Source organism: Salmo salar, unplaced genomic scaffold (genome assembly GCF_905237065.1).
Source record: "Salmo salar unplaced genomic scaffold, Ssal_v3.1, whole genome shotgun sequence".
NCBI classification, from domain to species: Eukaryota; Metazoa; Chordata; class Actinopteri; order Salmoniformes; family Salmonidae; genus Salmo; species Salmo salar.
In genome coordinates this window covers 50592-76084 of record NW_025549450.1, presented here as the reverse complement: position 1 = coordinate 76084, position 25493 = coordinate 50592, and the positions used below count along the sequence as shown (strand labels likewise).

The 25493-nt window shown below is 40.1% G+C and overlaps 1 protein-coding gene and 1 pseudogene across 1 annotated transcript; both read right to left on the bottom strand.

Moving 5' to 3' along the window:
• Nucleotides 1-7483: 7483 nt before the first annotated feature.
• LOC123738275 (ladderlectin-like) lies at nt 7484-9585 on the bottom strand. The gene is made up of 6 exons (XM_045713324.1): nt 9533-9585; nt 8844-8992; nt 8521-8649; nt 8281-8392; nt 8132-8198; nt 7484-8043 (listed from the first exon to the last, which is right to left on the bottom strand). The coding sequence occupies exons 1-6, from the start codon at nt 9579-9581 to the stop codon at nt 7965-7967; spliced, it is 585 nt and encodes a 194-aa protein (XP_045569280.1). The 5' UTR covers nt 9582-9585; the 3' UTR covers nt 7484-7964.
• Nucleotides 9586-20869: 11284 nt separating this feature from the next.
• The window catches only part of LOC123738274 (globoside alpha-1,3-N-acetylgalactosaminyltransferase 1-like), a 39503-nt pseudogene continuing 34879 nt past the window's right edge, over nt 20870-25493 (bottom strand).

Here is a 25493-nt window from a genome sequence, read left to right as displayed (position 1 = left end):
AATTCAACAGTGGGAAGTTAGCTACATTAAACTAGTTCTATAGCAGTTAATTCAACAGTGGGAAGTTAGCTACATTAAACTAGTTCTATAGCAGTTAATTCAACAGTGGGAAGTTAGCTACATTAAACTAGTTCTATAGCAGTTAATTCAACAGTGGGAAGTTAGCTACATTAAACTAGTTCTATAGCAGTTAATTCAACAGTGGGAAGTTAGCTACATTAAACTAGTTCTATAGCAGTTAATTCAACAGTGGGAAGTTAGCTACATTAAACTAGTTCTATAGCAGTTAATTCAACAGTGGGAAGTTAGCTACATTAAACTAGTTATATAGCAGTTAATTCAACAGTGGGAAGTTAGCTACATTAAACTAGTTCTATAGCAGTTAATTCAACAGTGGGAAGTTAGCTACATTAAACTAGTTCTATAGCAGTTAATTCAACAGTGGGAAGTTAGCTACATTAAACTAGTTCTATAGCAGTTAATTCAACAGTAGGAAGTTAGCTACATTAAACTAGTTCTATAGCAGTTAATTCAACAGTGGGAAGTTAGCTACATTAAACTAGTTCTATAGCAGTTAATTCAACAGTGGGAAGTTAGCTACATTAAACTAGTTCTATAGCAGTTAATTCAACAGTGGGAAGTTAGCTACATTAAACTAGTTCTATAGCAGTTAATTCAACAGTGGGAAGTTAGCTACATTAAACTAGTTCTATAGCAGTTAATTCAACAGTGGGAAGTTAGCTACATTAAACTAGTTCTATAGCAGTTAATTCAACAGTGGGAAGTTAGCTACATTAAACTAGTTCTATAGCAGTTAATTCAACAGTGGGAAGTTAGCTACATTAAACTAGTTCTATAGCAGTTAATTCAACAGTGGGAAGTTAGCTACATTAAACTAGTTCTATAGCAGTTAATTCAACAGTGGGAAGTTAGCTACATTAAACTAGTTCTATAGCAGTTAATTCAACAGTGGGAAGTTAGCTACATTAAACTAGTTCTATAGCAGTTAATTCAACAGTGGGAAGTTAGCTACATTAAACTAGTTCTATAGCAGTTAATTCAACAGTGGGAAGTTAGCTACATTAAACTAGTTCTATAGCAGTTAATTCAACAGTGGGAAGTTAGCTACATTAAACTAGTTCTATAGCAGTTAATTCAACAGTGGGAAGTTAGCTACATTAAACTAGTTCTATAGCAGTTAATTCAACAGTGGGAAGTTAGCTACATTAAACTAGTTCTATAGCAGTTAATTCAACAGTGGGAAGTTAGCTACATTAAACTAGTTCTATAGCAGTTAATTCAACAGTGGGAAGTTAGCTACATTAAACTAGTTCTATAGCAGTTAATTCAACAGTGGGAAGTTAGCTACATTAAACTAGTTCTATAGCAGTTAATTCAACAGTGGGAAGTTAGCTACATTAAACTAGTTCTATAGCAGTTAATTCAACAGTGGGAAGTTAGCTACATTAAACTAGTTCTATAGCAGTTAATTCAACAGTGGGAAGTTAGCTACATTAAACTAGTTCTATAGCAGTTAATTCAACAGTGGGAAGTTAGCTACATTAAACTAGTTCTATAGCAGTTAATTCAACAGTGGGAAGTTAGCTACATTAAACTAGTTCTATAGCAGTTAATTCAACAGTGGGAAGTTAGCTACATTAAACTAGTTCTATAGCAGTTAATTCAACAGTGGGAAGTTAGCTACATTAAACTAGTTCTATAGCAGTTAATTCAACAGTGGGAAGTTAGCTACATTAAACTAGTTCTATAGCAGTTAATTCAACAGTGGGAAGTTAGCTACATTAAACTAGTTCTATAGCAGTTAATTCAACAGTGGGAAGTTAGCTACATTAAACTAGTTCTATAGCAGTTAATTCAACAGTGGGAAGTTAGCTACATTAAACTAGTTCTATAGCAGTTAATTCAACAGTGGGAAGTTAGCTACATTAAACTAGTTCTATAGCAGTTAATTCAACAGTGGGAAGTTAGCTACATTAAACTAGTTCTATAGCAGTTAATTCAACAGTAGGAAGTTAGCTACATTAAACTAGTTCTATAGCAGTTAATTCAACAGTGGGAAGTTAGCTACATTAAACTAGTTCTATAGCAGTTAATTCAACAGTGGGAAGTTAGCTACATTAAACTAGTTCTATAGCAGTTAATTCAACAGTGGGAAGTTAGCTACATTAAACTAGTTCTATAGCAGTTAATTCAACAGTGGGAAGTTAGCTACATTAAACTAGTTCTATAGCAGTTAATTCAACAGTGGGAAGTTAGCTACATTAAACTAGTTCTATAGCAGTTAATTCAACAGTGGGAAGTTAGCTACATTAAACTAGTTCTATAGCAGTTAATTCAACAGTGGGAAGTTAGCTACATTAAACTAGTTCTATAGCAGTTAATTCAACAGTGGGAAGTTAGCTACATTAAACTAGTTCTATAGCAGTTAATTCAACAGTGGGAAGTTAGCTACATTAAACTAGTTCTATAGCAGTTAATTCAACAGTGGGAAGTTAGCTACATTAAACTAGTTCTATAGCAGTTAATTCAACAGTGGGAAGTTAGCTACATTAAACTAGTTCTATAGCAGTTAATTCAACAGTGGGAAGTTAGCTACATTAAACTAGTTCTATAGCAGTTAATTCAACAGTGGGAAGTTAGCTACATTAAACTAGTTCTATAGCAGTTAATTCAACAGTGGGAAGTTAGCTACATTAAACTAGTTCTATAGCAGTTAATTCAACAGTGGGAAGTTAGCTACATTAAACTAGTTCTATAGCAGTTAATTCAACAGTGGGAAGTTAGCTACATTAAACTAGTTCTATAGCAGTTAATTCAACAGTGGGAAGTTAGCTACATTAAACTAGTTCTATAGCAGTTAATTCAACAGTGGGAAGTTAGCTACATTAAACTAGTTCTATAGCAGTTAATTCAACAGTGGGAAGTTAGCTACATTAAACTAGTTCTATAGCAGTTAATTCAACAGTGGGAAGTTAGCTACATTAAACTAGTTCTATAGCAGTTAATTCAACAGTAGGAAGTTAGCTACATTAAACTAGTTCTATAGCAGTTAATTCAACAGTGGGAAGTTAGCTACATTAAACTAGTTCTATAGCAGTTAATTCAACAGTGGGAAGTTAGCTACATTAAACTAGTTCTATAGCAGTTAATTCAACAGTGGGAAGTTAGCTACATTAAACTAGTTCTATAGCAGTTAATTCAACAGTGGGAAGTTAGCTACATTAAACTAGTTCTATAGCAGTTAATTCAACAGTGGGAAGTTAGCTACATTAAACTAGTTCTATAGCAGTTAATTCAACAGTGGGAAGTTAGCTACATTAAACTAGTTCTATAGCAGTTAATTCAACAGTGGGAAGTTAGCTACATTAAACTAGTTCTATAGCAGTTAATTCAACAGTGGGAAGTTAGCTACATTAAACTAGTTCTATAGCAGTTAATTCAACAGTGGGAAGTTAGCTACATTAAACTAGTTCTATAGCAGTTAATTCAACAGTGGGAAGTTAGCTACATTAAACTAGTTCTATAGCAGTTAATTCAACAGTGGGAAGTTAGCTACATTAAACTAGTTCTATAGCAGTTAATTCAACAGTGGGAAGTTAGCTACATTAAACTAGTTCTATAGCAGTTAATTCAACAGTGGGAAGTTAGCTACATTAAACTAGTTCTATAGCAGTTAATTCAACAGTGGGAAGTTAGCTACATTAAACTAGTTCTATAGCAGTTAATTCAACAGTGGGAAGTTAGCTACATTAAACTAGTTCTATAGCAGTTAATTCAACAGTGGGAAGTTAGCTACATTAAACTAGTTCTATAGCAGTTAATTCAACAGTGGGAAGTTAGCTACATTAAACTAGTTCTATAGCAGTTAATTCAACAGTGGGAAGTTAGCTACATTAAACTAGTTCTATAGCAGTTAATTCAACAGTGGGAAGTTAGCTACATTAAACTAGTTCTATAGCAGTTAATTCAACAGTGGGAAGTTAGCTACATTAAACTAGTTCTATAGCAGTTAATTCAACAGTGGGAAGTTAGCTACATTAAACTAGTTCTATAGCAGTTAATTCAACAGTGGGAAGTTAGCTACATTAAACTAGTTCTATAGCAGTTAATTCAACAGTGGGAAGTTAGCTACATTAAACTAGTTCTATAGCAGTTAATTCAACAGTGGGAAGTTAGCTACATTAAACTAGTTCTATAGCAGTTAATTCAACAGTGGGAAGTTAGCTACATTAAACTAGTTCTATAGCAGTTAATTCAACAGTGGGAAGTTAGCTACATTAAACTAGTTCTATAGCAGTTAATTCAACAGTGGGAAGTTAGCTACATTAAACTAGTTCTATAGCAGTTAATTCAACAGTGGGAAGTTAGCTACATTAAACTAGTTCTATAGCAGTTAATTCAACAGTGGGAAGTTAGCTACATTAAACTAGTTCTATAGCAGTTAATTCAACAGTGGGAAGTTAGCTACATTAAACTAGTTCTATAGCAGTTAATTCAACAGTGGGAAGTTAGCTACATTAAACTAGTTCTATAGCAGTTAATTCAACAGTGGGAAGTTAGCTACATTAAACTAGTTCTATAGCAGTTAATTCAACAGTAGGGAAGTTAGCTACATTAAACTAGTTCTATAGCAGTTAATTCAACAGTGGGAAGTTAGCTACATTAAACTAGTTCTATAGCAGTTAATTCAACAGTGGGAAGTTAGCTACATTAAACTAGTTCTATAGCAGTTAATTCAACAGTGGGAAGTTAGCTACATTAAACTAGTTCTATAGCAGTTAATTCAACAGTGGGAAGTTAGCTACATTAAACTAGTTCTATAGCAGTTAATTCAACAGTGGGAAGTTAGCTACATTAAACTAGTTCTATAGCAGTTAATTCAACAGTGGGAAGTTAGCTACATTAAACTAGTTCTATAGCAGTTAATTCAACAGTGGGAAGTTAGCTACATTAAACTAGTTCTATAGCAGTTAATTCAACAGTGGGAAGTTAGCTACATTAAACTAGTTCTATAGCAGTTAATTCAACAGTGGGAAGTTAGCTACATTAAACTAGTTCTATAGCAGTTAATTCAACAGTGGGAAGTTAGCTACATTAAACTAGTTCTATAGCAGTTAATTCAACAGTGGGAAGTTAGCTACATTAAACTAGTTCTATAGCAGTTAATTCAACAGTGGGAAGTTAGCTACATTAAACTAGTTCTATAGCAGTTAATTCAACAGTGGGAAGTTAGCTACATTAAACTAGTTCTATAGCAGTTAATTCAACAGTGGGAAGTTAGCTACATTAAACTAGTTCTATAGCAGTTAATTCAACAGTGGGAAGTTAGCTACATTAAACTAGTTCTATAGCAGTTAATTCAACAGTAGGAAGTTAGCTACATTAAACTAGTTCTATAGCAGTTAATTCAACAGTAGGAAGTTAGCTACATTAAACTAGTTCTATAGCAGTTAATTCAACAGTGGGAAGTTAGCTACATTAAACTAGTTCTATAGCAGTTAATTCAACAGTGGGAAGTTAGCTACATTAAACTAGTTCTATAGCAGTTAATTCAACAGTGGGAAGTTAGCTACATTAAACTAGTTCTATAGCAGTTAATTCAACAGTGGGAAGTTAGCTACATTAAACTAGTTCTATAGCAGTTAATTCAACAGTGGGAAGTTAGCTACATTAAACTAGTTCTATAGCAGTTAATTCAACAGTGGGAAGTTAGCTACATTAAACTAGTTCTATAGCAGTTAATTCAACAGTGGGAAGTTAGCTACATTAAACTAGTTCTATAGCAGTTAATTCAACAGTGGGAAGTTAGCTACATTAAACTAGTTCTATAGCAGTTAATTCAACAGTGGGAAGTTAGCTACATTAAACTAGTTCTATAGCAGTTAATTCAACAGTGGGAAGTTAGCTACATTAAACTAGTTCTATAGCAGTTAATTCAACAGTGGGAAGTTAGCTACATTAAACTAGTTCTATAGCAGTTAATTCAACAGTGGGAAGTTAGCTACATTAAACTAGTTCTATAGCAGTTAATTCAACAGTGGGAAGTTAGCTACATTAAACTAGTTCTATAGCAGTTAATTCAACAGTGGGAAGTTAGCTACATTAAACTAGTTCTATAGCAGTTAATTCAACAGTGGGAAGTTAGCTACATTAAACTAGTTCTATAGCAGTTAATTCAACAGTGGGAAGTTAGCTACATTAAACTAGTTCTATAGCAGTTAATTCAACAGTGGGAAGTTAGCTACATTAAACTAGTTCTATAGCAGTTAATTCAACAGTGGGAAGTTAGCTACATTAAACTAGTTCTATAGCAGTTAATTCAACAGTGGGAAGTTAGCTACATTAAACTAGTTCTATAGCAGTTAATTCAACAGTGGGAAGTTAGCTACATTAAACTAGTTCTATAGCAGTTAATTCAACAGTGGGAAGTTAGCTACATTAAACTAGTTCTATAGCAGTTAATTCAACAGTGGGAAGTTAGCTACATTAAACTAGTTCTATAGCAGTTAATTCAACAGTGGGAAGTTAGCTACATTAAACTAGTTCTATAGCAGTTAATTCAACAGTGGGAAGTTAGCTACATTAAACTAGTTCTATAGCAGTTAATTCAACAGTGGGAAGTTAGCTACATTAAACTAGTTATATAGCAGTTAATTCAACAGTGGGAAGTTAGCTACATTAAACTAGTTCTATAGCAGTTAATTCAACAGTGGGAAGTTAGCTACATTAAACTAGTTCTATAGCAGTTAATTCAACAGTGGGAAGTTAGCTACATTAAACTAGTTCTATAGCAGTTAATTCAACAGTGGGAAGTTAGCTACATTAAACTAGTTCTATAGCAGTTAATTCAACAGTGGGAAGTTAGCTACATTAAACTAGTTCTATAGCAGTTAATTCAACAGTGGGAAGTTAGCTACATTAAACTAGTTCTATAGCAGTTAATTCAACAGTAGGAAGTTAGCTACATTAAACTAGTTCTATAGCAGTTAATTCAACAGTGGGAAGTTAGCTACATTAAACTAGTTCTATAGCAGTTAATTCAACAGTGGGAAGTTAGCTACATTAAACTAGTTCTATAGCAGTTAATTCAACAGTGGGAAGTTAGCTACATTAAACTAGTTCTATAGCAGTTAATTCAACAGTGGGAAGTTAGCTACATTAAACTAGTTCTGTAGCAGTTAATTCAACAGTAGGAAGTTAGCTACATTAAACTAGTTCTATAGCAGTTAATTCAACAGTGGGAAGTTAGCTACATTAAACTAGTTCTATAGCAGTTAATTCAACAGTGGGAAGTTAGCTACATTAAACTAGTTCTATAGCAGTTAATTCAACAGTAGGAAGTTAGCTACATTAAACTAGTTCTATAGCAGTTAATTCAACAGTAGGAAGTTAGCTACATTAAACTAGTTCTATAGCAGTTAATTCAACAGTAGGAAGTTAGCTACATTAAACTAGTTCTATAGCAGTTAATTCAACAGTAGGAAGTTAGCTACATTAAACTAGTTGATGCAGTTACCAAAACAGCTGTATAGTTTGACTGGTAAAAGTTATTTCTGTTCTAATTTTAGATTTGAATAGCAGAGTAGACTAATAATATGCTCTACGTTTTTGTCGAAGCTACTGGGTAAGGGGTCAAAATAGCTGATTCGTGTCAAAGGCACATTGTTTAGAGTGAACAGAATGTTGGAAGTCAGATTTAAAGTGGGAGATTTAAATAAAGGGAGCTTTATAATGTTGAAGATATCCCATTAAAGAGGAAGAGATTTTATAGGAGGACAAAAAGTGTCATAATTTAAAAACAATTCTAGCCAGATCAACATGTTTTAAAGTTTGAAATGGCATAGCATTCGCAAGCGTCATTAATCATCAGACAGCTGTCATCTTCTACATGTCAGAGTGCCATTCAACAAGGAACTGTACCTGTAACAAAATAAACGTTTTGTCTAGCCTAGGCAATGGGCCAAGACAATCCTACCTCTCTCGTCTGCTTCCTTCTGACTTGGCAATGCTGCTAAACTAGATCTAAAAGAAAAAATACATGAATGTAATTTAGTGTTAATATGGTCTCTGTAAGAACATGTCCAGATACAAGACAGTGTTATCCTGCTACCTTGTCTCCATAGAACACACATAGAACCTCAGCTCTCCACAGGACACGTCATTCCAACCCTGCCCACCTGTTGTCAAGGCAACAACAAATCACACTTCAGTTATTTCAATGTGCTCCGAGTGTGTGTGTGTGTGTGTGTGTGTGTGTACCTCCAGTGTGTAGCTCCATACAGTTCTCCCCCTGTCCAGAGTTACTGGGCTCATCCTCCTCCCAGTAAACATCGTCAACAGCTGAGCCGTCACTCCACAGCCACATCCCCTCCTTATCACAGAAAAACATTGATTGGTTGATTAATTGATTGAAACCACTTCTTTTTGTTTTTAAACCTGTAGACATTTGACAGATTGATTGACAGACTGACTGACTGATGAATTATTGACCCAGTTTACCAGAGCTGCGTCGTAGCCTCCTATCCAGACCGGCTGGTATGTGTGTCTCCTGACCAGATCCTGGACAAACATCTGTTGACCAGGGCTGTGAACCGACACCAGGTTCCCTCTGTGCTGGGAGCAGTACGACTAGAGGGACAGCCAGAAAACACTGTGTTAGCCCGCTGAGCTAAAGCCCAGGCAGTACCTCAGGGAGCAAAGATCAATGCAGGCTAGAAATTGACATTTCCTGAAGTAAATGTGTGCTTGCTAGTCTTGAAGTATCAATGGTTGTGAAATAGTAGTAGTAATTAGTAATTGTCTCTCTCTATTACAAGTATTACCTCTGCAGTGGCCCAGGTGGCCCAGACGGGGTAGAAGGAGAAGCAGCGATGCTCATTCTGATGCCACCCGGCTGGGCATGGTGACTGGGAGTCCACCCCTTCCACCTCCTCCTCTGTAGTGTTCACCACCCCCGAGGCAGCATCCACCCCTGGAACAACAACACACACCTACAGTATGTACTGTTCAAGAGCTGTGGTTGACTTAGTTTACCTGGTACATTGAAGCAATTAATGGAATAATCCCAAAAGTGCAAACTAAGCTAGACCAAGTAGCACCTCAAATACTTTATAGCATTTAGAGTTGTGTTTGACCAGATACAATGCAATTTTACAGTTAACAAATTGACAACAGACTTTCAGCATGCTTATAGAGGTGGACATTGAACATGTACGACGCTTACAAAAATGGTTGATGATTGGCTGAGTGAAAATCATGATAAAAAGATTGTGGGAGCTGTTTTGTTAGACTTCAGTGTGGCCTTTGACATTATCAATCAAAGTCTGATACTGGAAAAACGTATGTGTTATGGCTTTACACCACCTGCTATATTGTGGATAAAGAGTTACCTGACCTGCCTAGTTAAATAAAGGTTACATGGTTTTACAGAACACAGAGGGTGTTCTTTATCATTGAATTAAACTATTTACACACACACTGTTTCATTTCAAGTTTCAACTTTTATATTTGCCTGTTGCGAGGTGCAGAGCCATCACTGCCCAACAAAGCAGCAGAGACATCCTACCAACCCGATCTACAGAGGAAACAATGATATTATATTACATAACAACATAGCTTTACATTTAATAACCTTTAATAGTGTTAAAGGGATCATGAATACCATTTTAACGTCTCTGTGTGCATTATGAAGGAAGGTAGTGGTTGTTTCACGAGCAAATGCTATCTAGCATTAGCACAATGACTGGAAGTCTCCAGGTACGGTAGCATTGCTAATGTACCTGTAGACTTCCAGTCATTGCGCTAGAATCGTACATTATGCATTTAACATAACTTAATTTAATATGATATTGCGTAACATAACATGACAAAACATAACACAACTTTTAAGTGACATAAGTTAACATGACATAACAGAGCAGCTCCATCTGTAACGTAGTACATTACCTGTACATAGATCAGAGAATGTTGAAAGTACCTGAGCTAGCTAGTAACACAGTGACAGTAGTAGTAGCTCGGTCCTGGTAGGATACCTCAGAACATCTGCTCTTTTCTACCTGCTTCTGGCTTGGATTAGTCACTGTTGAGGAGCAGGAGGAGTGAAATGAGATGATGTGAGGGGAAGAGATGAGGAAAGCATAAGGTACTGCAGAACAGCGGCCAGCCCATATCGTCCCTCTCTACACTAGTGGGTGTGTCCTAAAAGCATCAGCCCTGCCCACTCTCATTATCAGTCAGACTAGAATCACATCAACAACCTGCTAGTTCTAACAACACATCTCCTGTTCTGACAGACTAGAATCACATCAACATCCTGCTAGTTCTAACAACACATCTCCTGTTCTGACAGACTAGAATCACATCAACATCCTGCTAGTTCTAACAACACATCTCCTGTTCTGACAGACTAGAATCACATCAACATCCTGCTAGTTCTAACAACACATCTCCTGTTCTGACAGACTAGAATCACATCAACATCCTGCTAGTTCTAACAACACATCTCCTGTTCTGACAGACTAGAATCACATCAACATCCTGCTAGTTCTAACAACACATCTCCTGTTCTGACAGACTAGAATCACATCAACATCCTGCTAGTTCTAACAACACATCTCCTGTTCTGACAGACTAGAATCACATCAACATCCTGCTAGTTCTAACAACACATCTCCTGCTCTGACAGACTAGAATCACATCAACATCCTGCTAGTTCTAACAACACATCTCCTGTTCTGACAGACTAGAATCACATCAACATCCTGCTAGTTCTAACAACACATCTCCTGTTCTGACAGACTAGAATCACATCAACATCCTGCTAGTTCTAACAACACATCTCCTGCTCTGACAGACTAGAATCACATCAACATCCTGCTAGTTCTAACAACACATCTCCTGTTCTGACAGACTAGAATCACATCAACATCCTGCTAGTTCTAACAACACATCTCCTGTTCTGACAGACTAGAATCACATCAACATCCTGCTAGTTCTAACAACACATCTCCTGTTCTGACAGACTAGAATCACATCAACATCCTGCTAGTTCTAACACCACATCTCCTGTTCTGACAGACTAGAATCACATCAACATCCTGCTAGTTCTAACAACACATCTCCTGTTCTGACAGACTAGAACCACATCAACATCCTGCTAGTTCTAACAACACATCTCCTGTTCTGACAGACTAGAATCACATCAACATCCTGCTAGTTCTAACAACACATCTCCTGCTCTGACAGAAGACACAGAGCGTACCCCTCAGTTTCTTGGCAATTTCTCACATGGAATAGACTGATGAGTTTCAGAAGAAAGTTCTTTGTTTCTGGCCATTTTAAGCCTGTAGTCCAACCCACAAATGCTGATGCTCCAGATACTCAACTAGTCTAAAGAAGGCCAGTTTTATTGCTTCTTTAATCAACATGACAGTTTTTCAGCTGTGCTAACATAATTGCAAAAGGGTTTTCTAATGATCAATTAGCCTTTTAAAATGATAAACTTGGATTAGCGAACACAACGTGCCATTGGAACACAGGAGTGATGGTTGCTGATAATGGGCCTCAATTCGCCTATGTATATATTCCATAAATAATAACATGTTTCCAGCTACAATAGTAATTTACAACATTAACAATGTCTACACAGTATTTCTGATCAATTTCATGTTATTGTAATGGACCAAAAATGAGCTTTTCTTCCAAAAACAAGGACATTTCTACGTGACCCCAAACTTTTGAACGGTAGTGAATATGAAAATAAAGGTAAATACATATTTCAATGTCCAGATGTAGAAAGTTATGATTTACCAATAATTTACCAATTTATTCATTAATTTAGTAACACCATCCTCATAAGTTATACTATTAAAGATATTCTGCAACGTAAACCTATGTAAGCTGCCTATCAATAGGCTACTGATGCTCTACTGGCAGATTTTGCATTGCAATTGTCCAGTAATGCAACAACACCAATGAATAACAGATTCCTCAAAATTGTTGAGTGTTTTTAGCTGAAAGACCGAGCTAACAGTTTCTTATTTTGTTGCAGATACTGTGTGAGGGCTTGGCTCCTCTAGTGCCTCACAGAGGTGGACGAAAATAGGGTGTAGTCCTCCCTGAGGCAGGAGAGTTTCAGGGGAGTGGCGGACCGGTTCAAGCTGCCGCAGCTGAGCTAACATTCCGAGAATGTCCACCCAAAATTTTGGGCAGATTATCCCCCAGGCAATCGATCAATTTCACCCTTTCTCCCTCCTCTTGCGTGTAAATCGTCTTGCACCTATCGTATTCGGGCCCAGCTATGAATAAAAACATAATTTGACTAACACTATTAGCTTGCGGTCCAGTAGGATCTCTCTCTCTCTCTCTCTCTCTCTCTCTCTCTCGTGCCTGTCAGTAATAGCTGCACCATAGACCTACAGTACCTAGTGAAAGTGTACACACCACAGTTGTCAGATTTTGCTGCCGTGAAATTAAATCTAAAAAGGGATTAAATTAGATTTTTTTCCCTACAGAGCCACACAAAATAACAAATTTAAAATGAAGATGTCTTGATTGTGTTTGTCTTCACACCTCAAGAGTGAATACTTGGTAGAAGACCCTTTGGCAGCTATTACAGCTGTAAAGCATTCTGAGTAAGAAGTCTACACCAGTCTTAGGGCAACATACAGTATGTCATGTATTGTTATAAAGAATTGAATCATGCAATATTAAATTAGGCTCAAACTTGGTGAAGGCTACAGGACTGAAAGCCTTTGAATGCAAACACACTCATGGGTGGTACTGGTAACACAAACATGTACTTGAAAGGCACCCTGGGAAATCTGCAAATGACCCACTCGGCAAAAAACTGGTTGAATCAATGTTGTTTCCATGTCAATTCAACAAATAACCCACTGGGCAAAAAAAACGGGTTAAATCAACGTTGTTTCCACGTCAATTCAACAAAATAAATAAATGTGATGACGTTGAATCAATGTGGAAACCTGATTGGATTTGTAAAAAGTTAAGGAATGTTGTAACCTTTTAACCTATATCCAATAATATAAATCAATATTAGACGTTGAACTGATGCCTGTGCCCAGTGGGAAGGCTTTTCATCCTACAGTGTTAAACAAAATCCAAAACCTTTTCAGACTGCAGTGGTTCCTCAGAAGGAGGAAGGAGAGAACCGTCCTCCTCAGTGAATTTCATGATTTTTTAAAAACATTTATAAAAGTTATCATTTTTAGATAAACTATAGTAAATGCATTCACATGTCACCAAATAATTTATTAAAACACACTGTTTTGCAATGAAGGTCTACAGTAGCCTCAACAGCACTCTGTAGGGTAGCACAATGGTGGGTACATTGACTTCAATACAAAACCTAGGAGACTCATGGTTCTAACCCCTTCCATAGACTTACACAGTAATTATGAAAACTTCCGGAAGACGTCCTCCAACCCTTCAGAGCTCTTGCAGCATGAAATGACATGTTGTCCACCCAATCCAAGGGTCAGATAATTAATCTTGTACTGAACACATAAGCTACAGCTAGCTAGCACTACAGTGCATAAAATATGGTGAGTAGTTGACTCAAAGAGAGAGAAAGACAATAGTTTCAACAAATACATTTCTTCCAAAATTAAGGAGAAGCATGAGAGAGAGACTTTCAGTTCCACTTACTAAGATAGCAAATGTAGCTAGCTAGTTTAACGTACTCAGACACCCTGCTCAAAAAGAGGGATGCTATGTTAGCTAGCTGGCTATGACTATTCAACACAACACTGGAACTCAAGGTAAGCTTTTTGTTTTCCAAATGTATTGCACAGGGGCCTGCCGGTGTAAGTGCTAAACTTCTTACTGACTGTACACTGTAATGCTACTGCATGATTGTTGCAAGATTACTAAGTCGTTAGTTATATTAGATGTGTTGACTATGACGTTACGTTAGCTAATAAGGTGACAACGATGTGGGCTGTGTGTAGCGATTATCATATTGTCTGGTTTGGAAAGTTTTTTCACCTTATCATATACAGCTGATGTCCACAAGTGAAGGGAGAAGATGAGAGGAGGTTAGCACATAGATGCGAGAATGAATACAATGTGGCTGCTATGAAAGTGAACTTTGTTTAGGGGTGTATTCATTTCTCCGATTCTGTTGAAAAAGATTCTTAAATAGAAGCAAACGGAACGGGGATAAACATACCTGAATTCGACCAATACAAACTTTAATTTGCAACTGTTGGACTAATGATTACACCCTAGATCAGCTTCAACTAGATGCAGGAAAGAGTGTGCAAAGCGATATTGAATGTGTCACTGTCTGTCACCTTGGTTACTCCAAATTCTCTCGACCTCTTCACCTACATTGTAAACTTTCATTCATAGGCTAGGTTGTAGCAACCTTATGATGTGTGCAGGGACAATTTGAGTGTAACATATACGCAGGGAGTCAGGAAGCAGGTGCAGAAGATGAGATAAATGAAGAAAATACAAAACAGGAGAAGTGTACTGAACGTAACCTAAACCAAGTCTGTCTGATGACTGAGGCTACAGAGGGCTATACATATGAGTAATCAGGGTGGCGATGAAGTCCAGGTGTGCTTAACGATGGTTGCCAGGTGTGCGCAATGTGGGTTGCCAGGACCGGTGGTCGGTAGACCGGCGACGTCACACGCTGGAGGGAGGGAGGAGTAGGTGTGACATGGAGTATCACGTAGTAGCCTAAACCTATCCATGTTACATTGAGCTGAGTGAATGGAATATGAATGACAGTAATCCAATATACTGTTATAGAAACAAGGCCATGCTCATAAAACAAATGATCATCCTCCCTCGTCTTAAACGGCGCCGACCGCCACTGTTTCCGCCACTGTTTAAGAGGTATATTTTTGCCACTGAAAGGAACAAACGGCTTTGTCACTGTGGTGGTACCATAAACGAGCATTTGTGTACAGACTTGAAATCATTGGCCGCTTTAGTAAATGGATCACGAGTCACTTTAATAATGTCAATTTAAGAATGCTTACATATCTTGCATTACATTTACATTTACATTTAAGTCATTTAGCAGACGCTCTTATCCAGAGCGACTTACAAATTGGTGCATTCACCTTATGATATCCAGTGGAACAACCACTTTACAATAGTGCATCTAAATCTTTTAAGGGGGGGTAGAAGGATTACTTTATCCTATCCTAGGTATTCCTTAAAGAGGTGGGGTTCCAGGTGTCTCCGGAAGGTGGTGATTGACTCCACTGTCCTGGCGTCGTGAGGGAGCTTGTTCCACCATTGGGGTGCCAGAGCAGCGAACAGTTTTGCCTGGGCTGAGCGGGAACTGTGCTTCCTCAGAGGTAGGGGGCCAGCAGGCCAGAGGTGGATGAACGCAGTGCCCTTGTTTGGGTGTAGGGCCTGATCAGAGCCTGAAGTTATGGAGGTGCCGTTCCCTTCACAGCTCCGTAGGCAATCACCATGGTCTTGTAGCGGATGCGAGCTTCAACTGGAAGCCAGTGGAGAGAGCGGAGGAGCGGGGTGACGTGAGAGAACTTGGGAAGGTTGAACACCAGATGGGCTGCGGCGTTCTGGATGAGTTGTAGGGGTTTAATGGCACAGGCAGGGAGCCCAGCCAACAGCGAGTTGCAGTAATCCAGACGGGAGATGACAAGTGCCTGCGCCGCTTCCTGTGTGAGGCAGGGTCGTACTCTGCGAATGTTGTAGAGCATGAACCTACAGGATCGGGTCACCGCCTTGATGTTAGTGGAGAACGACAGGGTGTTTTCCAGGATCACGCCAAGGTTCTTAGCACTCTGGGAGGAGGACACAAGGGAGTTGTCAACCGTGATGGCGAGATCATGGAACGGGCAGTCCTTCCCCGGGAGGAAGAGCAGCTCCGTCTTGCCGAGGTTCAGCTTGAGCTGGTGATCCGTCATCCACACTGATATGTCTGACAGACATGCAGAGATGTGATTCGCCGCCTGGTTATCAGAAGGGGGAAAGGAGAAGATTAATTGTGTGTCGTCTGCATAGCAATGATAGGATAGACCATGTGAGGATATGACAGAGCCAAGTGACTTGGTGTATAGCGAGAATAGGAGAGGGCCTAGAACAGAGCCCTGGGGGACACCAGTGGTGAGAGCGCATGGTGCGGAGACAGATTCTCGCCACGCCACCTGGTAGGAGCGACCTGTCAGGTAGGACGCAATCCAAGCGTGGGCCGCGCCGGAGATGCCCAACTCGGAGAGGGTGGAGAGGAGGATCTGATGGTTCACAGTATCAAAGGCAGCAGATAGGTCTAGAAGGATGAGAGCAGAGGAGAGAGAGTTAGCTTTAGCAGTGCGGAGAGCCTCCGTGACACAGAGAAGAGCAGTCTCAGTTGAATGCCCAGTCTTGAAACCTGACTGATTAGGATCAAGAAGGTCATTCTGAGAGAGATAGCAGGAGAGCTGGCCAAGAACGGCATGTTCAAGAGTTTTGGAGAGAAAAGAAAGAAGGGATACTGGTCTGTAGTTGTTGACATCGGAGGGATCGAGTGTAGGTTTTTTCAGAAGGGGTGCAACTCTCGCTCTCTTGAAGACGGAAGGGACGTAGCCAGCGGTCAAGGATGAGTTGATGAGCGAGGTGAGGAAGGGGAGAAGGTCTCCGGAAATGGTCTGGAGAAGAGAGGAGGGGATAGGGTCAAGTGGGCAGGTTGTTGGGCGGCCGGCCGTCACAAGACGCGAGATTTCATCTGGAGAGAGAGGGGAGAAAGAGGTCAAAGCACAGGGTAGGGCAGTGTGAGCAGGACAAGCAGTGTCGTTTGACTTAGCAAACGAGGATCGGATATCGTCAACCTTCTTTTCAAAATGGTTGACGAAGTCATCCGCAGAGAGGGAGGAGGGGGGAGGGGGAGGAGGATTCAGGAGGGAGGAGAAGGTAGCAAAGAGCTTCCTAGGGTTAGAGGCAGATGCTTGGAATTTAGAGTGGTAGAAAGTGGCTTTAGCAGCAGAGACAGAAGAGGAGAATGTTGAGAGGAGGGAGTGAAAGGATGCCAGGTCCGCAGGGAGGCGAGTTTTCCTCCATTTCCGCTCGGCTGCCCGGAGCCCTGTTCTGTGAGCTCGTAGTGAGTCGTCGAGCCACGGAGCAGGAGGGGAGGACCGAGCCGGCCTGGAGGATAGGGGACAGAGAAAATCAAAGGATGCAGAAAGGGAGGAGAGGAGGGTTGAGGAGGCAGAATCAGGAGATTGTTGGAGAAGGTTTGAGCAGAGGGAAGAGATGATAGGATGGAAGAGGAGAGAGTAGCGGAGAGAGAGAGCGAAGGTTTGGACGGCGCAATACCATCCGAGTAGGGGCAGAGTGAGAAGTGTTGGATGAGAGCAAGAGGGAAAAGGATACAAGGTAGTGGTCGGAGATTTGGAGGGGAGTTGCAATGAGATTAGTGGAAGAACAGCATCTAGTAAAGATGAGGTCAAGCGTATTGCCTGCCTTGTGAGTAGGGGGGGAAGGTGAGAGGGTGAGGTCAAAAGAGGAGAGGAGTGGAAAGAAGGAGGCAGAGAGGAATGAGTCAAAGGTAGACGTGGGGAGGTTAAAGTCACCCAGAACTGTGAGAGGTGAGCCATCCTCAGGAAAGGAACTTATCAAGGCGTCAAGCTCATTGATGAACTCTCCAAGGGAACCTGGAGGGCGATAAATGATAAGGATGTTAAGATTACATTATAAGCATTACTCATCTCATATGTATATACTGTATTCTATTCTTGCCGCTGGGTCATTGCTCATCCATATTTTTATATGTGTATATATTCTTATTCCATTCCTTTACTTAGATTTGTGTGTATTAGGTAGTTGTTGTGGAATTGTTATATTACTTGTTAGATATTGCTGCACTGTCGCAACTAAAAGCACAAGCATTTTGCTACACTCGCATTAACATCTGCTAACCATGTGTATGCGTTTGATTTGATGTGTACCTTTTCAAAATATATGCTTATGTATCTGTACTAAGGCAAACATATCTTAAAACCAGTTTTTTCTTTGTCATTATGCGGTATTATGTGAAGATTGATGAGGGGGAAAAAACGATTTAAATCCTTTTTAGAATAAGTCTGTAACGTAACAAAATGTGGAAAAAGTCAAGGGGTCTGCATACTTTCCAATGCACTATATATAGTGTATTTGTATTTATTATAGATCTCCATTAGTTCCTATCAAGGCAGCAGCTACTCTTCCTGGGGTTTATTATGGATCCCCATTAGTTCCTGCCAAGGCAGCAGCTACTCTTCCTGGGGTTTATTATGGATCCCCATTAGTTCCTGCCAAGGCAGCAGCTACCCTTCCTGGGGTTTATTATGGATCCCCATTAGTTGCTGCCAAGGCAGCAGCTACTCTTCCTGGGGTTTATTATGGATCCCCATTAGTTCCTGCCAAGGCAGCAGCTACTCTTCCTGGGGTTTATTATGGATCCCAGTTAGTTGCTGCCAAGGAAGCAGCTACTCTTCCTGGGGTTTATTATGGATCCCCATTAGTTCCTGCCAGGGCAGCAGCTACTCTTCCTGGGGTTTATTATGGATCCCCATTAGTTGCTGCCAAGGCAGCGGCTACTCTTCCTGGGGTTTATTATGGATTCCCATTAGTTGCTGCCAAGGAAGCAGCTACTCTTCCTGGGGTTTATTATGGATCCCCATTAGTTCCTGCCAAGGCAGCAGCTACTCTTCCTGGGGTTTATTATGGATCCCCATTAGTTCTTGCCAAGGCAGCAGCTACTCTTCCTGGGGTTTATTATGGATCCCCATTAGTTGCTGCCAAGGAAGCGGCTACTCTTCCTGGGGTTTATTATGGATCCCCATTAGTTCCTGCCAGGGCAGCAGCTACTCTTCCTGGGGTTTATTATGGATCCCCATTAGTTCCTGCCAAGGCAGCAGCTACTCTTCCTGGGGTTTATTATGGATCCCCATTAGTTCCTGCCAAGGCAGCAGCTACTCTTCCTGGGGTTTATTATGGATCCCCATTAGTTCCTGCCAAGGCAGCGGCTACTCTTCCTGGGGTTTATTATGGATCCCCATTAGTTCCTGCCAAGGCAGCAGCTACTCTTCCTGGGGTTTATTATGGATCCCCATTAGTTGCTGCCAAGGCAGCAACTACGCTTCCTGGGGTCCAGCAAATTTCAGGCAGTTTATACAATTTCAAAAACATTACCACAAAATCCATTATGTACATGTGTGTATAGTGCATATGCTAACGAGTGTGTGTGTATGCATGTGTCTGTGCCTATGTTTGTGTTGCTTCACAGTCCCCACTGTTCCATATGGTGTTTGTTTTTCTGTTTTTTAAATCTAATTTTACTGCTTCCATTAGTTACTTGATGTGGAATGTAGTCATGGCTCTATTTAGTACTGTGTGCCTTCCATAGTCTGTTCTGGACTTGGGGACTGTGAAGAGACCTCTTGTGGCAAGTCGTGTGGGGTATACATGGGTGTCCGAGCTGTGAGCCAGTACTTCAAACAGACAGCTCGGCGCATTCAACATGTCAATACCTCTCATAAATACAAGCAGTGACAAAGTCAATCTCTCCTCCACTTTGAGCCAGGAGAGATTGACATGCATATTAGTAATATTAGCTCTCTGTGTACATCCAAGGGCCAGCCATGCTGCCCTGTTCTGAACGAATTGCAATTTTCCTAAGTCCTTTTTTGTGGCACCTGACCATAAGACTGAACAGTAGTCCAGGTACAACACAACTAGAGCCTGTAGGACCTGCCTTGATGATAGTGCTGTTAAAACTACTTCAGGATTGGTGGGTCCCCTGAGGGATGTTTGAGCTAACGTAGGCTAATGTGATTAGCATGAGGTTGTAATTAACAAGAACATTTCCCAGGACACAGACATATCTGATATTGGCAGAAAGCTTAAATTCTTGTTAATCTAACTGCGCTGTCCAATTTACAGAAGCTATTACAGTGAAATAATACCATGCTATTGTTTGAGAAGACTGCACAGTTTTGAACATAGTTATTAATAAACACATTAGGCACATTTGGGCAGTCTTGATACAAAATTTCAACATATGCAATGGTTCATTGGATCAGACTAAAACTTTGCACATACACTGCTGCCATCTAGTGGGCAATATCTAAATTGCGCCTGGGCTGGAATAATACATTATGGCCTTTCTCTTGCATTTCAAAGATGACGGTACCAAAAAAATACAAAAAAATGTTGTTGTTTTTTTCTTTGTATTATCTTTTACCAGATCTAATGTGTTATATTCTCCTACATTCCTTTCACATTTCCACAAACTTCAGTGTTTCCTTTCAAATGGTACCAAGAGTATGCATATCCTTGCTTCATTTTAGGCTAAAATTTAAAAAGGGGCGGATCCTTAAGAGGTTTGTTAATCATACACCTCATATCCTTGTCAAAGGGGAAAAGTTGTTTTTAGTTAGGCGATAGAAAATATAACATGTAGGGAAATACACAAACATTCTGAAAGCGGTTAAATATTTATTTCAAGAAAAATACACAATCGTAATATTTTTAAAAATATATATATTTATTGAGATTGTTCCCAGTAATCAACATACACAGTAGATAGGCTACAGAATACAGGATGAAAAAGGTAATGAAAAAACAAATATTTTCCTATAAGGGAAGAACGTTTTTATCCCAAAACTACAACAAACTAACTGATACAATTTAAAATAATAGTTTTATGGTCCAGAAAATGAGTGGCGCCAGGCAGCTGTACAGATACCCAATGTCACATTTTATGCCTTTCCCTAACCTTAACCCAAACCTCAGTGAAGCTATACCTGAACTTAACCTTAACCTAACATTAACCATAATCAATTAATTCTCGTTTTTCTTCTGCCGGTCGAATATCCACTTCCAAGTCCTATTCATTGGGACGAATTTCAGCATAGTTTTTAATGATAGAAGAGAAGCGAATGACTTTGACCTCATTGGTTTTGGTCTTCTTGTCATCCCACTGGTACTCTGGAGACAACAGCTTGCTGGGCTTGTTGTAAAGCAGGTACCTGTTGAGGTGACTCTCCTCCTGCCAGGCAGCCTCGATGGAATTCCTCGCGTCCTCTTCAAGCTGGTTCCGACAAACCTTTGTTAGTGTGTACACATCCTCCACGGACCCTCCGAACACAGCCCCGGCGTAGTAGTAGTCTCCCTCATCCATGGGGATGTAGGCTGTCGAGGCTGGGCGCCGTTCGGATGTGAAGTGGTCACGGGTCTCCTGGTAAAACCATGGGTGAATCACAGCAACCAGCCTGCCCAGAGACTCGGCCCCCAGCGAGCGTGGAACTTGCTGTCCACGTCCAGACAGAAGATGTAGTCGGCCTCCCTGCTGATCTGACGTTCGATGGCTGTCTGGATGATCTCCATCCTCCGGGCTGATATCTCCTGCCAGCGGTTTGAACCTGGGACCTGGATCACACTCAAATGTCTCCCCTGGGACAGGTTCACTGATGGAACATCATCGGGACGATCAGTGAAAACATAGTAGCGCACGTTGAAGTCGACCATGAAGTGCTTCTCTGCTGTCTCCAGGAAATCTTGGAGAAAGCGGACGTATCTGTCAGAATTTAAAGACACACAGGTAACTGACAAAATATAGGAAACATCAACATAAAGGGTACTTAATAGAGAGTTGGGCCACCACCAGCAGCCTTGGGCCACCACGAGCCACCTTTGGCCACCACGAGCAACCTTGGGCCACCACCACCAGCCACCTTGGGCCCCAACAACTTGGGCCACCACGAGCCACCTTTGGCCACCACCAGCCACCTTGACCACCACCAGCCACCTTGGGCCACCACCACCAGCAACCTTGGGCCACCACCAGCAACCTTGGGCCACCACGAGCCACCTTTGGCCACCACCAGCCACCTTGGCCACAACCAGCCACATTGGGCCGCCACAACCAGCCACCTGGGGCCGCCACCACCAGCCACCTGGGGCCACCACCAGCCACCTTGGGCCACCACCAGCCACCAACAGCCACCAGAACAGCTCTAATGCACCTTGGCAAAGATTCTACAAGTGTCTGAAACTCTATCGGAGGGATAATTTGGTGTTTTGTTGATGGTGGTGGAAACACTATCTCAGGCTCATTTGGTTTGAGATCTGGTGACTGGCATATGGTTTACATCGTTTTCATGCTCATCAAACCATTAGATGGCCACTTGTGCCCTGTAAATGGCTTGTTGATCTGGGGGCATAGCCATGGTAGCAAAAAGAATGACTGAAATAATGGTCAGCCCAGCCTTTTTATACATGACCGTTAGCATAATGGGACGTTCATTGCTTAATTAACTCAGAAACCACACCTGTGTGGAAGCACCTACATTCAATATACTTTGTATCCCTCATTTACTAGTGTTTTCCACTATTTTGTCAGTTACCTGTACATAACATAAGGGTTTAAGGTGCCTTGCTCAAGTGCACAATGGCAGTATCAGGCTCCTGCGATTCTGATGCCAGAAACCCTCTGTAACTGTATGGTCATTCTCATAGGACTGTATAGGACCTACTCAACCGTTTCTGACCAGAAATTACAGTCTACCAGGAAATAAACAAAGTATACAGTTATTCAAATCTTAGCCAAGCTGTGAATCATGACATCATGATATTGTATTACCTGCCATGTGACATTAGCTGGTTATGTCCTCATACACTGAGTGGTTTTTTGTTGTCTTGCCCATTCACCATCGGAATGGCACACATACACAATCCATGTCTCAATTGTGTCGAGGCTTAACAATCCTTCTTTAACCTGTCTCCTCCCCTTCGTCTACACTGATTGAAGTGGATTTAACAAGTGACATCAATAAGGGATCATAGCTTTCACCTGGATTCACCTGGTCAGTCTGTTATGGAGAAAGCACGTGTTCATAATGTTTGTACACTCAGTGTAGTTTCAATGTTGTAAAAATAATGATAGTTTAACTTCCCTTTTGAATATTTGGGAAAAGTTGTAGGCTACTCACTTTCCAACGGCAAACACTGTGGTTGCTATGGTGAGGTTCATGGACTTGTAGATTATGTCAACGAGGTCAGGGTCAAAGGTTCCTTCCCAGACGATGGGTGCCAACCATGGGGTGACTGCCACCACATCAGTACGACTAAAGAAACAGATAACAAGATCAAGCCTCACTGTGTTGTACTGATTATGATCTCAATGTTTACAGATATTCAGATCAAGCCTGACTGTGTGGTACTGATTATGATCTCAATGTTTACAGATATACAGATCAAGCCTGACTGTGTGGTACTGATTATGATCTCAATGTTTACAGATATTCAGATCAAGCCTGAATGTGTGGTACTGATTATGATCTCAATGTTTACAGATATACAGATCAAGCTGGAATGTGTTGTACTGATTATGATCTCAATGTTTACAGATATACAGATCAAGCTGGAATGTGTTGTACTGATTATTATCTCAATTGTTTTTCAAATAAAGGTCCTTGAAAAGATGTGTGGTATACTAGGCTACACGCTGATGTGGAAGTTAACAATGATAAGTAACTAACATAAGGTAACACTACTCACCCCACCAAGACACTGGGCTGCTTGTACAATAGCCTGGGAGAACAAAACGTAATTCATTAGTTAATGAAGATATGGGCTGATGTTATTGCTCTCTCAAAAAAGGTGCTAGTACCAAAAAGGGGTTTTAACTTCACTATAAGGGAAACCTTTTTTGGGCTGTGGAGAACCTTTTATATCTTTTCTTTGGATAATAATTCATTAAAAAATTGAATAATAGGATAGTAGTTCATTTTTTTATTTTGTTTTGTTTCACCTTTATTTAACCAGGTAGGCAAGTTCAGAACAAGTTCTCATTTACAATTGCGACCTGGCCAAGATAAAGAAAAGCAGTTCGACAACATACAACAACACAGAGTTACACATGGAGTAAAACAAACATACAGTCAATGATACAGTAGAAAAATAAGTCTATGTACAATGTGAGCAAATGAGGTGAGATAAGGGAGGTAAAGGCAAAAAAAAGACCATGGTGGCAAAGTAAATACAATATAGCAAGTAAAACACTGGAATGGTAGATTTGTAGTAGAAGAAAGTGCAAAGTAGAAATATAAAATAAATAAAATAAATAAATACAGTAGGGGAAGGGGTAGTTGTTTGGGCTAAATTATAGATGGGCTATGTACAGGTTCAGTGATCTGTGAGCTGCTCTGACAGCTGGTGCTTAAAGCCAGTGAGGGAGATAAGTGTTTCCAGTTTCAGAGATTTTTGTAGTTCGTTCCAGTCAACCCAGTCTAATCTAGGTTGCTTTTAAAAAAAATGTATAAGGGTGGTTGCGATAATAACATTTGTATAATTTCCGTGTAGTTTTTTAATCCACATGGTTTCACCCTTGGACGTAAACATGAAGTTTGTGGAGAACTGATTTGGGGGTTGGTAATTAGGTAGTGGTGTGTTCTCCAGAGTCTGTGAGATTTAGTTACGTTAAGACTCTTTAAGTTAGAGTGATTGAGGTTTGTATATTGTTTTGTGTTTTCAGTGTTCTATATTAAAAGTTAACATGAGCACTCAACCCGCTGCGCCTTGGTCCCTTTCATACGATATATTATTGAATACACAAGAATGGTGTATAATAAAAGACAAGTTTACAGTTCTTATCTAAACATAAGAGAACAGACATTAACCAAAAGACCCAGAGTTCTGGGCACAAAACAAATAATACAAAACAAGACATACAAAACAAGGACAGGTAGAAAAAAAAAAATAATAATAAAAAATTTTAAAAAGGGTCGATGTAGCCCCCCACTTATACCCCACTTTATCCCCCCTTATTCCACCCTATTCCCCTCCCAACTGCTCGGGTGGCGGGGCCAGCACACGCTGCCCAAAGGTAGATTACCGTATGACAATGAAGAGTGCGTTAAGTGCAAATTCACAGAGCCGCCTGGTCCAAGTAAGAGAGGAAAGGCTGCCAGATTTGATCAAATGTTGATAATTTATTGTTCAAAATATATCTAATTCTTTCTAAGTGTACAGTGTTTGCCAATTCGCTGAGCCATAATTTGGTAGAGGGCGCTTCCCTCTTTTTCCAAAACAACAAGATTAATTTTTTGCCGAAATGAGACTGTAAGAGATGAGTTGTTTTTGGGAGTTGGTTAATCCGTTTAGGGAATCGGACACTCCCAGGATTATCAGAAGCGGGTCTGGGTCTATTGAAGTCTCCAGAACTTCAGAGAGGACCCCAAAAATTCCACACCAATACCCATACAAGTTAGAGCATAGGGCAAAGCAGTGGAGTAGTGTACCCTGCTCAGCCTGACATTTATCACACATAGGGGGATGTACCAGGAAATATCCTATGCAGTTTGGTTTTGGAATAGTGTAATCTGTGTAATACCTTGAATTGTATGAGACGATGTCTGGAGTTAATGGAGCAGGTGTGGATATACACCAAGCTATCTTCCCAGTCTGCCACCGAAATGTCAGTACCTAGTTCTTCCTCCCATTTTGCCTTA

What these genes read in the sequence shown, in the direction of transcription:
- LOC123738275 (XM_045713324.1), bottom strand. Translation starts at nt 9,581, where the DNA reads ATGTCTCTGCTGCTTTGTTGGGCAGTGATGGCTCTGCACCTCGCAACA. An exon ending in GGCTCTGCACCTCGCAACAG is followed by an intron (nt 8,993 to 9,532) that starts GCAAATATAAAA and finishes TTGTTGTTCCAG; the next exon opens with GGGTGGATGCTGCCTCGGGG. An exon ending in TATGGAGCTACACACTGGAG is followed by an intron (nt 8,199 to 8,280) that starts GTACACACACAC and finishes CCTTGACAACAG; the next exon opens with GTGGGCAGGGTTGGAATGAC.